Genomic DNA, 14,464 nt, shown 5'->3' with positions numbered 1-14,464 from the left:
ATAAGGAGACACTATGAGGTCTATAAGGAGACAGTATGAGGTCTATAAGGAGACACTAGGAGGTCTATAAGGAGACACTATGAGGTCTACAAGGAGACACTATGAGCTCTATAAGGAGACACCTGGAGGTCTACAAGGAGACACTATGAGGTCTATAAGGAGACACTATGAGGTCTATAAGGAGACACCTGGAGGTCTACAAGGAGACACTATGAGGTCTATAAGGAGACAGTATGAGGTCTATAAGGAGACACTATGAGGTCCATAAGGAGACAGTATGAGGTCTATAAGGAGACACTAGGAGGTCTACAAGGAGACACTATGAGGTCTATAAGGAGACAGTATGAGGTCTATAAGGAGACACTATGAGGTCTATAAGGAGACAGTATGAGCTCTATAAGGAGACACTATGAGGTCTATAAGGAGACAGTATGAGGGCTATAAGGAGACACTATGAGGTCTATAAGGAGACAGTATGAGCTCTATAAGGAGACACTATGAGGTCTATAAGGAGACAGTATGAGCTCTATAAGGAGACACTATGAGGTCTATAAGGAGACAGTATGAGGGCTATAAGGAGACACTATGAGGTCTATAAGGAGACAGTATGAGCTCTATAAGGAGACACTATGAGGTCTATAAGGAGACACTATGAGCTCTATAAGGAGACACTATGAGGTCTATAAGGAGACAGTATGAGGGCTATAAGGAGACACTATGAGGTCTATAAGGAGACAGTATGAGGGCTATAAGGAGACACTAGGAGCTCTATAAGGAGACACTATGAGCTCTATAAGGAGACACTATGAGGTCTATAAGGAGACAGTATGAGGGCTATAAGGAGACACTAGGAGCTCTACAGGGAGAAACCATCCTGTCTTCCCAAACCTAAAAAGGTTGATCTCTTTCCCTTTGATAAGAAGCTGCTGAAGCTGTCAGTGCTTGCAGGTCCCCCTTCATGTGAGCGTCTGTCTTTAGTTAGACATGTCCCTGTCATGTTGAATTTGACTCTCAGCTCCACGTTGCTGGACAGCAGCAGTTAGCTGGTGGCGTTGAGGCCAGGAGCTCCTCGTTCGTCTGGTAAAAGTGCCGACTCAGCGTTACGGTTCCACCTCTCTGACCCCGGAACACAAAGCAGCAGCAACAAGCTCCAGCAGCTGCAGTTATGACTGTAAATACCCCGCTGAAGTGGACTGTTTGCCCTTCATCATGAAGGTCGCTGCTCGACCCCCCGGCGTCGCTGACGCCCCCCCCCAGCAACCAGAAGCTAATTATAAAGCAGCTATTGTGGCTGCAGCGGATCAGGTTACCAGGTTCCTCGTCCTCGGTCCGGTGGAACAGCAGGTTATGTAACTGCAGCCCAGCATGAACAGGGACCGCAAACACACACACTCACACACACGCCTGTGAAATTCACACATTCACCTGTTAGAGAGGCGAGAAGACATGTTCACCTGGATCCTCCAAAGATGATATAAAAACTCTGTGTCCATTTTTTTTCATTCATCATGATGCTAGCTTTGACACTTTCTTACCCACAATGCAATTCAACTTTTTGCTGTTGTTTGACATTTTTTCAAAAATATCTTGAAAATCCTCTGTCCGTCCATCTCTCTATCTATCGGTGTGCCTCACATCTGAAGGTGCCTCGGTTCGATCCCGCTGGCTGAGGCCTGGACTCTGGGCTGACAGGTCTGGATGAAGCTGCAGACAAAGGAGGAGGAGGAGGAGGAGGAGCAGTAACTCTCAGTTCATTCAAGGTCTTCAAATGCCAGGGTGGAGACCGCCCCCACCCCTCCCCCCTCCCCTCCAGATTCCTCTCTCTGGAACATTCCCCGTCATTCATGTGACCAGAAGAGCAGCTGCAGCTCAAACAATGACCTCCAAACTGAGCGGCGGCCTGCAGGAGGACAATGGCTGCATGCAAGGACGAGACACATGGACCCTCCTCCTCCTGCTGCTCCTCCTCCTGCTGCTCCTCCTCCTCTTCATCATCATCTCCTGTTTCTGCACTGACAGGAACAAACCATCAACAGAGCCTTCAATAGGCAAACATCTACAGGCCAAAATGACGGCAGAATTGTTTCCAAATTCTCAGAGTAGTTTTAACCAAAATATTTTTACAGTAGAGAGAGACTTCATAAATAAGAGGGGTGTGAAGAAGTGAAGCAGGTTCAGCAGAAGATGTCTCCATATTTAACCAGGAAGGGGGAACAAGTGTCCCTTTAGTTCAGTGATCCATCACTGAACTACTTTGAGGTTGGCTGTCCAGACATAAAACTTAGACAGTGAGACAGTAAAGGAGAAAAATGAAAGTTCAATAGATTCTCAAGTCTCATCATTTAAGGAAACAGTTGGCTCTCATCCAAGTTGAGTTTATATCCTGAAATACATCCAAAGGAGTTGAGAATATTAAGAATAGCAGGAACTGAGACCGGTAAATTAGCAAGATATAATAAGAAATCATCAGCGTAAAGTGAAATTTCCTGTTCAAAAACATGTCTGGTAACAGCAGTTACCAGGGTCTGAGCGTAAAGCAGCTCCATAGCTGCAGAGAACAGAGGGGGGCTGAGAGGGCAGCCCTGACGAGGAGAGCCAGACAAAGGAAAATATGGTGAGTTTGATCTTTTTTTTAAATGAGCAAAATTGATGCCTGGTTAAGTGTCTGAAGTCATTTTTGTAAGTTAAATGATTGATTGAACATCTTAATCAAAAGTGCTTCTAATTTATTATAAAAAGTCTTGTAGAATTCAGTTGATGGACCATCTGGGCTTTTTCCAGACTGCATTGAAAATGTTGCCTCTTTAAGCTCATCCACAGTAACTGCTGCTTCCAACTTCTCAACTGAGTCTGGGTTTACCTCAGGAATTACCAATCAATTAAAAAACCCTCAGAACTTCAGAGTCTGAAGCAGACTAAGCTGAGTAGAACTGCTTAAACTGGTCCTTAGTTTGAACAGGGACCAGATGGAGTCTGGATTTCAGGAATTTGATGTTAAGGAGGATGCTTGTCGCAACTGATGGGCCAAAAGTTTACTTGATTTGTCACCGCGTTCATAGGAAGAATATTTAGCCTTAAGCCCGAACTGGACGCGAGCAAATCCCTAAAATTGCAGAAAGCATCCGAACACACTCTGTAGCAGAACTAGAACCTACTGCCTCCTTCAGTCTGCTCATGATGGATCCACCTTGAAGTTCATGAAGTCGCCATCATTGGTCCAGAAGAGCCCAAACGTGTCCCAGACACTCAAGAGCGTCAAATTATAGAGCCCAGGTCAAAATAAATGAAGTAAAAGTTACATTTATCACAAACTCTCAGAGCAGCGGGACACACGTCCTCCACGCTCGATGCTCAACAGCACCTGAGGTTTATTACTGAGAACCTCCAGGCTCCTCTGGGTTTGACTCGTTCCTGTATCAAAATGAGAGTCTCAAAGCAAAGCTCAGTCTCTCTGACCTCCATTTCCAGTATGAGTTCATTAACAGGGTCAAAGTTCATCTCGACTCACCAGAAAGCCTCTTTCTCCTCTTTAAGCCTCTTTTAGAACCACAAGGCGAACTTTTAGAAAGTCTCACTTTTTATTCTCCTTCTGAGAATTCTGACAGAAAACAAGCATTTACTCTCCGACTCTGCAGGTTTGATCATTTTAATCAATCGACATGACTCCACCTTAGTTTTCATCCAAACCACACCCATGCAGTGAATCTCACAGCGGAGACTGGAGAAAGGAGAACATTCAGAGCAGAACTGGCTCCTCTGAGGACGTCCCAACAAGATGTCAGTGTCCAAGAAAGACGGATTTAAAAAAAAACTTTCATTCTGCCTCCACTGGATGAGCAGAGAGAACACCTGTTGTGGACCACTTCTGCTCAGTGAGACACAGGACAACAGAGCACAGAATCACAGAGCATACAACATAGAATTTAGAACATAGAACAAAAGAACATAGAACAGGAAAACATAGAATATACGACATAGAACAGAACATACAACACAGAAAACAGAACACAGAACACAAGTCTGCTGACTGGTTCAACTCTGAATCAACCTGAATCAACCCGAATCAATCCTGAATCAACCCTGAATCAACCCAAATCAATCCTGAATCAACCCTGAATCAACCCGAATCAACCTGAATCAACCTGAATCAACCCTGAATCAACCTGAATCAACCCTGAATCAACCTGAATCAACCCGAATCAACCCTGAATCAACCTGAATCAACCCTGAATAAACCTGAATCAACCCTGAATCAACCTGAATCAACCTGAATCAACCCTGAATCAACCTGAATCAACCCTGAATAAACCTGAATCAACCCTGAATCAACCCATATCAACCTCAATCAACCCTGAATCAACCCTCAATCAACCCGAATCAATGGTGAATCAACCCTGAATCAATCTGAATCAACCCTGAATAGACCTGAATCAATCCAAATCAACCCAAATCAACCCTGAATCAACCTGAATCAAGCCTGAATCACCCTGAATCAAACCAAATCAACCTGAATCAACCCTGAAGCAATCCTAATCAACCCTGAATCGTCCTGAATCAACCCGTATCAACCCAAATCAACCCATATCAACCCGAATCAACCTGAATCAACTCTGAATCAACCTCAATCAACCCTGAATCAAGCCCGAATCAACCCATATCAACCCGAATCAGCCCAAATCAATCCTGAATCAACCCAAATCAACCCTGAATCACCCTGAATCAACCCAAATCAACTTGAATCATCGATGAATAAACCAAAATCAAACCTGAATCAACCTGAATCAACCAAAATCAATCTTGAATCAACCCGAATCAACCCAAATCAAACCGAATCAACCCAGATCACCCCGAATCAACCCGAATCAACCCAGATCAACCCTGAATCAACCCGAATCAACCCAGATCAACCCTGAATCAACCCTGAATCAACCCCGATCAACCCAAATCAACTCTGAATCAACCCTGAATCAACCCGAATCAACCCTGAATCAACCCGTATCAACCCGAATCAGCCCAGATCAACCCGAATCAACCCTGAATCAACCCGAATCAACTCTGAATCAACCTGAATCAACCCATATCAACCCGAATCAACCCAGATCAACCCGAATCAATCTGAATCAACCCATATCAACCCGAATCAACCCAGATCAACCTGAATCAACCCGAATCAACTCTGAATCACCCCTGCATCAACCCGAATCAACCCTGAATCACCCCTGTATCAACCTGAATCAACCCTGAATCAACCTGAATCAACCCTGAATCAACCTGAATCAACCCTGAAGCAACCTGAATCAACCCTGAATCAACCTGAATCAACCCGAATCAACCCTGAATCAACCTGAATCAACCCTGAATAAACCTGAATCAACCCTGAATCAACCTGAATCAACCCTGAATCAACCCGAATCAACCCATATCAACCTCAATCAACCCTGAATCAACCCTCAATCAACCCGAATCAATGGTGAATCAACCCTGAATCAATCTGAATCAACCCTACCCTGAATAGACCTGAATCAAACCAAATCAACCCAAATCAACCCTGAATCAACCTGAATCAAGCCTGAATCACCCTGAATCAAACCAAATCAACCTGAATCAACCCTGAAGCAATCCTAATCAACCCTGAATCGTCCTGAATCAACCCGTATCAACCCAAATCAACCCATATCAACCTGAATCAACCCGAATCAACCTGAATCAACTCTGAATCAACCTCAATCAACCCTGAATCAAGCCCGAATCAACCCATATCAACCCGAATCAGCCCAAATCAATCCTGAATCAACCCAAATCAACCCTGAATCACCCTGAATCAACCCAAATCAACTTGAATCATCGATGAATAAACCAAAATCAAACCTGAATCAACCTGAATCAACCAAAATCAATCTTGAATCAACCCGAATCAACCCAAATCAAACCGAATCAACCCAGATCACCCCGAATCAACCCGAATCAACCCAGATCAACCCTGAATCAACCCTGAATCAACCCCGATCAACCCAAATCAACTCTGAATCAACCCTGAATGAACCCGAATCAACCCTGAATCAACCCGTATCAACCCGAATCAGCCCAGATCAACCCGAATCAACCCTGAATCAACCCGAATCAACTCTGAATCAACCCGAATCAACCCTGAATCAACCCGTATCAACCCGAATCAGCCCAGATCAACCCGAATCAACCCAGATCAACCCGAATCAACTCTGAATCAACCTGAATCAACCCATATCAACCCGAATCAACCCAGATCAACCCGAATCAACCCTGAATCACCCCTCCATCAACCCGAATCAACCCTGAATCACCCCTGCATCAACCCGAATCAACCCTGAATCAACTCGAATCAACCCATAAACCCTGACCCACTCTGAACAGAACCAGGAAATGATGAACCAGGACCCACTGACAGCAGAAACAACACAGTGTGTGTGTGTGTGTGTGTGTGTGTGTGTGTGTGTGTGTGTGTGTTTGTTCACTACCAGCATCCCTGCAGAGTGCTGAGATAACAGATGAAGAGATGCATGAAAAATGAAAACAGTGGAATAAAACAAACGTGTACACACACACACACACACACACACACACACACACACACACACACTAAATAGGGGCTTGTTTGCTGTTTCCTCTCTGCAGCCACAGCCTGTTGAAGGTTAACAACTGAACTGAGTTCAGAGGATTTCCTGATGATCGAAGAGTTCAGACATGAGGAGTGTGTAGCTGCAACACCATCATCTGACCTGCAGCCTGGCAGGAGGAACTGCTCTGACCCTTTACCCCAGAGACACAGCAGCTCCCCTGTCCTCCCCTCTGATCAACAACCCCTGGTGGAGGAGCAGCGCCCCCTGGTGGTGCTGCACATATATAATGCACAGACGCCTCGCTGAGGGTGGAGATTCGTGCCTGAAGCGCCGCCATCTTACCGAGGTGGAGCAGTTCTCAAAGCTGACATGAAATCATCACATTATTCATTCTGATACATTTTGAACTTTAAGATATTTTATTTTCTCTGTCTTAGGTTTTCTTTGGGTTAAAATTGCAAAAATTGCAGCTTTTTTTTTTTCCAGAGGAGACTGACTTCAGTGGATGTTAAACCTGACCAAAATAAGATGCTGGGAAGAAGACTGGAGGAAGATCAGACTGAATGTTGATGAGAGACACTGACGCTGGACACCATGGCAGAACTAAACATCACCAATAAACCAGGATTTTATAGTGGTAGTAGTTTATAGTAGTTTGTAGATATCAGATGGTTTTAATAAGACAGATGCATCCTTTACTGTTTATGGTATTTATCATGTTGAAACTCAGTATGAATCAAAATATAACTAATATGGAAGCAGCAATACTGTGAAGATTGAGATATAATAGCAATAATAATCATAATAGTGATTATAAAATTTAAATATAACATTGCTTATAAATAAAATAAATATATCATTGCAATATGATGATCAGAATCATACAATCATGTTAACAATCAAGGACAATATACATCCTTCAACCAATTCTTTCAATAAAAACCTCAATTATCCTGGACAGTTTGAGTTCTGTTTATGTCTGTGTGTCCTCCATGTCTGATAGTCATAAGTTGAAAATTGATGGATTTATGATCACTTTTATGCTGAAACCTATCATTCCTCACTGTGCTGTGGAAGCGTGGTCCCGCTGCAAGATGGCCGCCAGCAGGCACGTGAGCAGTGTGGACCACGAGGAATCCGAGGTCAGAAGAGCCAGTGACGTCACTCTCCTGCGCCGCGCGGTTTGCATTATTAAATGTTGGATGACACTTTTAACTCAGAAGGTTGAAGGGAATTGAAACGTGGTTTGGTTGATTTATATTCAGGAGTTAAAATGAATTTAACTCTTTGATCCAGAAAAACCAGGCTGTTGTTCTGCCTGCCTGCTCTCAGCTGCTCTTCTCTGGTTCCCAGACGCTTCAGTCGAGACCAGAAGTAACGGAGGAACCCTGTTCTCCTCATAACAGAGCCCCTCTGGTTCTTTATTGAAGGATTTACTGTTTCTATCTGAAGAACCGTTCTGTCTCCACCTGATCAAACCCTGATGTTCACAACGTCCGCTGCCTCCACCTGCTGGTCACTGAGGGAGGCGCAGGTCCAATAGCTGAACCTTCACAATAGAGGTGTGTGTGTGTGTGTGTTCTTGTATTTCTATCCTTGTTGGGGCCAAATGTCCCCACAAGGATAGCAAAACGTGGAACGACGTGCCTTGTGGGGACCTTTTTCCGGTCCTAAGTAGGAGAAACAGTGTTTTCTTGACCATGTTGTTGTTACTGAAAAAAGTAAAAGTGCAAAAACATTTCTTTAGGGTTAGGCTTTGTTGTGGTGTGGGTTAGGGTTAGGGTAAGGGTCAGGGTTAGGGCTAGACATGAATGGGAGTCAATGAACGGTCCCCACAAGGATAGAAATACAAGACTGCGCGTGTGTGTGTGTGTGTGTGTGTGTGAGAGAGAGAGAGAGAGAGAGAGACTGCAGGGCTGTGCACACAGCGGCTTCCAGGGAAACATCTTTATTATAGAGGTGAGGGAGTAGTCAGAAGTCAGAGGAATGGTGTTTCTACAGGACTGCTGCGCCCGGCTCCGCCCGGCCAGGAGCTCCACCCGGACAGCGGGGCGGCGGCTCGGGACATAAATATAGAAAACGACTGCGGTGGGGACGCGTTACTCCGTCAGGCCCAGCTTCTTCTTCAGGGACTCGGGCATCTCGGGGGGAGGGGGGCGGGGCAGGCGGAAGTACACCTTGACCGAGTCGTAGATGAACCACTGCAGAGCCGTCAGGGTGCCGATCATGATGATACGAGCCACCAGGCCCTTCCACACTCCTGGGGGGACACGGGACACGGTCAGACCCCCCACACACACCCCGTTCAGTGCAGCAGAGCCATCAGGACAGGCTGTCCGCCCCCCGGCGGGCTGCAGCAGGGGGTCCCGGCCTGCAGACCGGGTGCTGCTGCAGCGGGGGCCGGGGGGGCAGGTGGACTGCTCTCACACGCCAATGACTCAAGCACCTCCGACCGTCCAGCAGGAAGCTGTGAGGAGCTGCAGCTGCAGCGCCCTCCAGAGGTGGATCTAAGGAGCGTGTCTGTGTGTGTGTGTGTGTGTGTGTGTGTGTGTGTGTGTGTGTGTGTGTGTGTGTGTCCCTCACCTCGGGGTCCCAGCCTCTTCAGGACCTGCACCGCCGTGCTGCCCTTCTCCTTGTTCAGCACCGACACCACCGAGTCAGCGGGGTGAGACACGATGGCGCAGAAGACTCCGGCTGCAGACGGAGCGCCCAGAGGTCAGAGGTCAGAGGTCAGCGGGTCACGGGGTGGCTGCGGGCCCCCGCCCTCTACTCACCGATGTATCCGGCCACAAAGGTGACCACCAACTGCTCCGACTTGCTGCAGTCGCTGCGCGGCTTGGGGACGACGTACTTGTAGAGCATCTCCACGGTCCGCTCGAAGCAGGCGAACTTCATCATGGTGTAGGGGATCTGCCTCATCCACAGCGGAACCACGCCCTTATAGAACCTGCAGGGACACACACACACACACACACACGCTTCACCACCGAGCCAGGCCCTGACAGAACGGGTCGGTGTGTTCAGCTTTCCTGACTGTCTCAACGTTCTCCCTGACAGCCAATCACAGGGCTGGAGTAAGACTGGTCTCCATGGTAACCGCAGATGGACACATGGTTTCTACCACATGACTGATACTGACAGCAGACAGGTTCAGTTTTATGTCCTGATAAACAGGTTTGGAGACTTCATTTCAACGTTTCCTCTCACTCTGATCAAAATGCGGTGAAGATGAAACGTCTGCAGGGTTTTTAACGAGGCGGACTCACACGGCTCCTATTAGCTGGATTTAAATAAACCTGTCCTCTGGAGTGGAGACATTCAGGGTTTAGAGGTGTTCTCTTCAGAAAAGCTCTTCTGAGTGTGTGTTGATTGGTAAATGAGACGATTAGATTTCATGCCTCATTTTTTATTAGCACAATCAGAGGGATCAATCAGGGCGATCAGGATGAGCAAACGTTTCATCAGGTAAGGACTCCTGCAGAGACTTAAAGACCTTCTGATTTTGAGACTGAAGGATAGAATCCAGATCTGATCTCTAGAAAAGTAAAAAATCGGTTTCTGTTACTTTTCCTTAATGAATGTTAAATTTCTCTCCACAGCAGATTGATGAATTCTACTGATCAGTGGTTCCACTGGAGGACTCCCATAGGAATACAAACTGACTGATAATTTCCAACAGACAAAACGGCAGGAATGTTTCCAGAACAGTTTGGAGTGAGGACAGCGCCAAAATAAAAGACTTCCTGTTTCAGGAGAACGTTCACTAAAAGAGCAGAATAAATTCATCGAGGTCTGATTTAAATCTCTAAAAAAAACAACTTTTACCTGAGAATTTAGAAGACGCTTCTACTTTGGTAGAGGGGGCGGAGCCAGACCTTTACTTTAATGATGTTCACATCATGCCACTGGTCAAGAGATGGAGCTGGAACCCTCACCCAGAGGAGGCGGGGCTTAGCAGAGATTCCACCAATCAGTGATGAACAATATAAACGCCTGACATGATGAACCAAGCCGCTGTTTAATGGCTGCGGTTTGGGGGGAGTTTAAGGTCATCCCTCACTTCCTGGTTCATGACCACTGAACTGTACCATCAGTCCCGACTGTTAACGTTTCCATGGCAACAGTTAAAATATCTGCTCATTCATGCAGCGAAAAGTTCCTCTGAGGAACAGCAGCTCTGCAGAGGAGGAGGAGTTTGGTTGATCAAATCACAGAGCGGCGTTTCTCTGGAGGACCAGCTGAAGCCCCGCCCAGGTGTCCGCCCCCCGGCGGGCTGCAGCAGGGGGTCCCGGCCTGCAGACCGGGTGCTGCTGCAGCGGGGGCCGGGGGGGCAGGTGGACTGCTCTCACACGCCAATGACTCAAGCACCTCCGACCGTCCAGCAGGAAGCTGTGAGGAGCTGCAGCCGCAGCGCCCTCCAGAGGTGGATCTAAGGAGCGTGTCTGTGTGTGTGTGTGTGTGTGTGTGTGTGTGTATCACTTACGCCCAGATGCCCTCCTCGGCGAACATCTTGGGCACACACTGCCGCAGGGTGTTGGCGTAGCCCGGCTGGGTCTGGATGCGGACCTTGACGGCCTCCATGGGCGCCAGGGCCACGTCGGCGAAGAACTCGGCGCTGGCCGAGGCCGCCAGGTACAGAGACGTCCTCCACAGGTAGGTGTTCTCCTGGGGACGGGACGGGCCGGGGGTCAGGGGTCGCGGGTCGGGCCGGGTCCAGGTGAACCGGGCTCCGGGGACTCACCTCTCCCAGCAGGTCGCTGTAGAAGATCTTGAACACTTCATAGAAGCCGAACTTGCAGAGTCCCTGCATGGAGTAGCCGATGAAGGTGGGGGCCCAGCCCTTCGCCAGGCCGCGCACGCCGTCCTCCCTCACCGTCACGGCGAAGCCGTTACCGATGCTCTTATACTTATCGGGGTCCACCTGGGGAGGAGACGGGCTGGGATCATGAGTGGGACCGGGACCAGAGGACCTCCCCTCCACCAGGATCCACGGCTCAACGCTCGTCTGACCGCTCAGCTTCCTGCTGGAGGGTTCAGGCTGCTGACAGGCTTTTATTGTGAAATCTGCTGAGGTTCACTTCTTCATCCTGCTCTAACAGTCCTGACTTGGAGCTTCTTCTCCACTCTGAATCCAGATTCCAGGTGGTTTTGTGTCTAAACCTGTCTAGTGTGGTTCTGAGCCTGTCTGGAGCCGAGCGGAGGAGGCTGACTCCACCCGGAGGTTAGGAGGTGTGGTGAGCGGCGCCGGCGGTCCGGGGACCGCTGCGGGGGTCCGTACAAACCTGCAGGCGGCACTTGACCAGGTCGAGGGGCACCACGGCAGTGTGCGTGATGCCGCAGCTCAGGATGCCGCCAAAGCCACACAGGGCATAGTACTTTGAGGAGCCGAACTCGCAGCTCACGTCCTCTGTGTGGAAGGAGGGACAACACACATGCAACATGCACGGTCACATGCGACACAGGACAGGAATCAAACCGGGCGGCAGGCCGGAGGACGGCGCTCCTCCGGCGCACCGCTCGCCACCAACATGCCACCAGTTATTAGGACGACTGTGGAGTCACGGCGTTTTACAGGAGTGAGCCTCAGTTCCACCAAGATCTGTGGTTCCTGACAGCAATCTGAATAAATCATGAGCTCCAGTCTCAGAGGAACCTGAAGCCAGCTGATCCAATTCATTCTTCTAAATCACCCACTTAAATTAAGACATGATTTATTCAATGATTATCAGGGAAATAGAAACATTTAAATGTTCCAGCTGAGGCCAACACTCCTGTAAAACACCAAGGTCTCGGAATAATCAATGAAATCATCTGAAGAATGAACAGAAACCTTCAAAATAAATGACATGATTCCTGAGTGATCAGCGGGTACCGGCTCTGCGCCGCCGCCCGGCAGCACCGGCCAAAGAGCCGTCAGAACGCCTCTGCAGCTCGGTCTGACTTCCAGTCAACCTTCAGCGGCGCGGCGGGACGCCGACCTACAGGAGTCCTCTGCTGGGGGGCGGTGGGGGGGCAGAATCACTCAACACTGTGGACATGCGGCCACGTTACGATCACTCCGACACAGCAGGATGACGGGAATTAAGACCAGTCCACCACGGATGGGCCGGGCGTCCCATGCAGATTGGTGCAAACACAAACACAGGGTTACGGGTGAGAGGGCGCCGAGCCACCGGGGACAGACCTGCAATCTGCATTTGACCAGGTCGAGGGGGACCACGGCTGTGTGTGTGGTGCCACAGCTCAGAATCCCACCAAATCCACACAGGACGAAATACTTCTGAGAGCCGAACTCACAACTGTCTCCCTCTGAAGAGACAAGGGACAGCTTTAGAGGAGAGCGTCAGGAGTGGCACTCGTCCCTGCCTCGTCCTCGTGAGGGACGCTGCTTTCAACTGTTTATCCTGAAAACAAGGCCTTGACATGCTGCAGGCTTCACTGTGAACAACCTGAAAACTACACGCAGTGAGAGACTGGAGGCGCTTTCTGTTAGTGTTCCATTAAAGAGCCGGTCCAGACCCGTTCCAACAGGTCCTGACCTGCACAGGACAGATTCCAACAGTGTGGAACAGTCAGCTGATCAGACTGGAGACATTTTAAGGACTAGACGAAGTTACAGCAGAAGGTCAATAGGTCAGTGGTCGTTTTAACAGCAGGTCATAAATATTCCTGCTCAGGACGTTTTGTCCCTGGCCCGTCCTGGAGGACCGCTGGGTCACATGAATCCAGGAACCAGTCCAGAATCCTCCAGCTGGGCCTGTCCTGGGTCTGCAGCACGGTTCTCGTGCAGGGTCCGGTTCTGCTCGGACAGTCCGGGCTGAAGCAGAGGGTTCTCCGTGTCCTTCTTTGTCCTCCAGAGTGCGGTGCGGGCCGAGTTGCTAGCGGCCGCACTGACACCCGGACTCCACCTCCCGGAGGACCCGGGCGGAGGGCCCGGCAGACCCGGCCAAAAGGCAGTGCTTTAGACCACCATGTGGACATTACAATCTGATTCTGGGAGAAGGGAGCCATATCCGGCCTGACCGAGCGGGCTAAGCTAACGTTAGCCCGCGGACTGTCCGCCGGGTCTTACCGTCTGCCGTGGCGGCCGCCGCCAGCCTGCGGGGCTTCTGTCCATGGAGGCTGTGCTGGGGCTCCTCCACCTTCTGGAGGCTGAACAGCGGGGCGCTGAACGGGTTGGCCCGGGCCAGCTGTGTCAGGGCGGTCGGGTACATGGCGACTGTCCTGCCTGCGGAGCAACAGGTTAGCGGGTTAGCAGCGCTAGCAGGTAGCACGACCCGCCCCCTCCCACAGAGGACAGCACGCGCAGTTCCTCAGCTTCACGTGCAGGCAGCGCAGCGTGACGTCACGCGCTCCGCCAGAATGACCGTGAGCTTAGCATGCTAGCACACATTCCCAAAGAACAGAAAATAAACAACATTCCCAGAGAACAGAAAAGAGAGCAAAAACCAGACTTTCACGGCCATCAATGCTCGATCGCTGACGAGCTAAATCTTTCCGCACACTCATCAAAACAAGAGTTCCTGTTTTGTAACGAGCCGAGGTTAGAAGCTACGTGCTAAGCTAACGTGACCGCTCCAAGGTGGAAGGGTCCTTTAACTCTGCAAGTAAAGCCACCATAAATTAACAGCCGAGCAGAGACCAGCGGTGCGAGCAGAGAGCAGAGGTGCAGAGGAAGGCGTCCCTCACAGACGGATCGCTAAATATCAACACTGGAACTGGGTTTTAAAGAATTCTCTCACTCACTCTCTCTCTGAGTCTTAAGATGGCGGCTCCGCTTCGCTGCTGCCGGCGGATCGGAGAGGCCGGGTGACCCCGCGGTAAATACATTTGTCCTTCCGTGACGTCATCACGTTTCCTGCGTGGGG

At 49.3% G+C, this 14,464-nt stretch overlaps 1 protein-coding gene and 2 non-coding genes across 4 annotated transcripts; all 3 read right to left on the bottom strand.

The window, feature by feature from the left end:
* Positions 1–8,525: 8,525 nt before the first annotated feature.
* slc25a3a (solute carrier family 25 member 3a) lies at positions 8,526–14,427 on the bottom strand. Of its 2 annotated transcripts, none has more exons than XM_030113272.1 (8): positions 14,345–14,427; positions 13,669–13,824; positions 12,781–12,905; positions 11,338–11,517; positions 11,080–11,261; positions 9,371–9,543; positions 9,180–9,290; positions 8,526–8,856 (listed from the first exon to the last, which is right to left on the bottom strand). In XM_030113272.1, exons 1-8 carry the CDS (start codon positions 14,424–14,426, stop codon positions 8,696–8,698), a joined length of 1,170 nt encoding a protein of 389 aa, XP_029969132.1. In that variant the 5' UTR covers position 14,427; the 3' UTR covers positions 8,526–8,695. The 2 variants fall into 2 exon arrangements, with proteins under 2 accessions (XP_029969132.1, XP_029969131.1); XM_030113271.1 differs by lacking the exon at positions 12,781–12,905 and adding an exon at positions 11,879–12,003 and having other exon boundaries at positions 14,345–14,426.
* Positions 8,928–9,117, bottom strand: LOC115404758 (small nucleolar RNA SNORA53). The gene has a single exon (XR_003933375.1). It is a non-coding gene; the product is annotated as a small nucleolar RNA SNORA53 (small nucleolar RNA).
* LOC115404759 (small nucleolar RNA SNORA53) lies at positions 10,850–11,039 on the bottom strand. Its single transcript, XR_003933376.1, has one exon. It is a non-coding gene; the product is annotated as a small nucleolar RNA SNORA53 (small nucleolar RNA).
* Positions 14,428–14,464: the final 37 nt, after the last annotated feature.

This window comes from Salarias fasciatus, chromosome 17 (genome assembly GCF_902148845.1).
Source record: "Salarias fasciatus chromosome 17, fSalaFa1.1, whole genome shotgun sequence".
NCBI classification, from domain to species: Eukaryota; Metazoa; Chordata; class Actinopteri; order Blenniiformes; family Blenniidae; genus Salarias; species Salarias fasciatus.
The sequence above is the reverse complement of the archived record's forward strand: the minus strand, read 5'-3'. Positions and strand labels throughout refer to the sequence as shown.

Coding starts and splice junctions, on each gene's coding strand:
- slc25a3a (XM_030113272.1), bottom strand. CDS start 14,426: ATGTATTTACCGCGGGGTCACCCGGCCTCTCCGATCCGCCGGCAGCAG. Junction 12,906..13,668: donor GGCGGCCGCCACGGCAGACG/GTAAGACCCGGC, acceptor TTGTCTCTTCAG/AGGGAGACAGTTGTGAGTTC. Junction 9,544..11,079: donor GCCGAGGAGGGCATCTGGGC/GTAAGTGATACA, acceptor GTGTCCCTGCAG/GTTCTATAAGGGCGTGGTTC.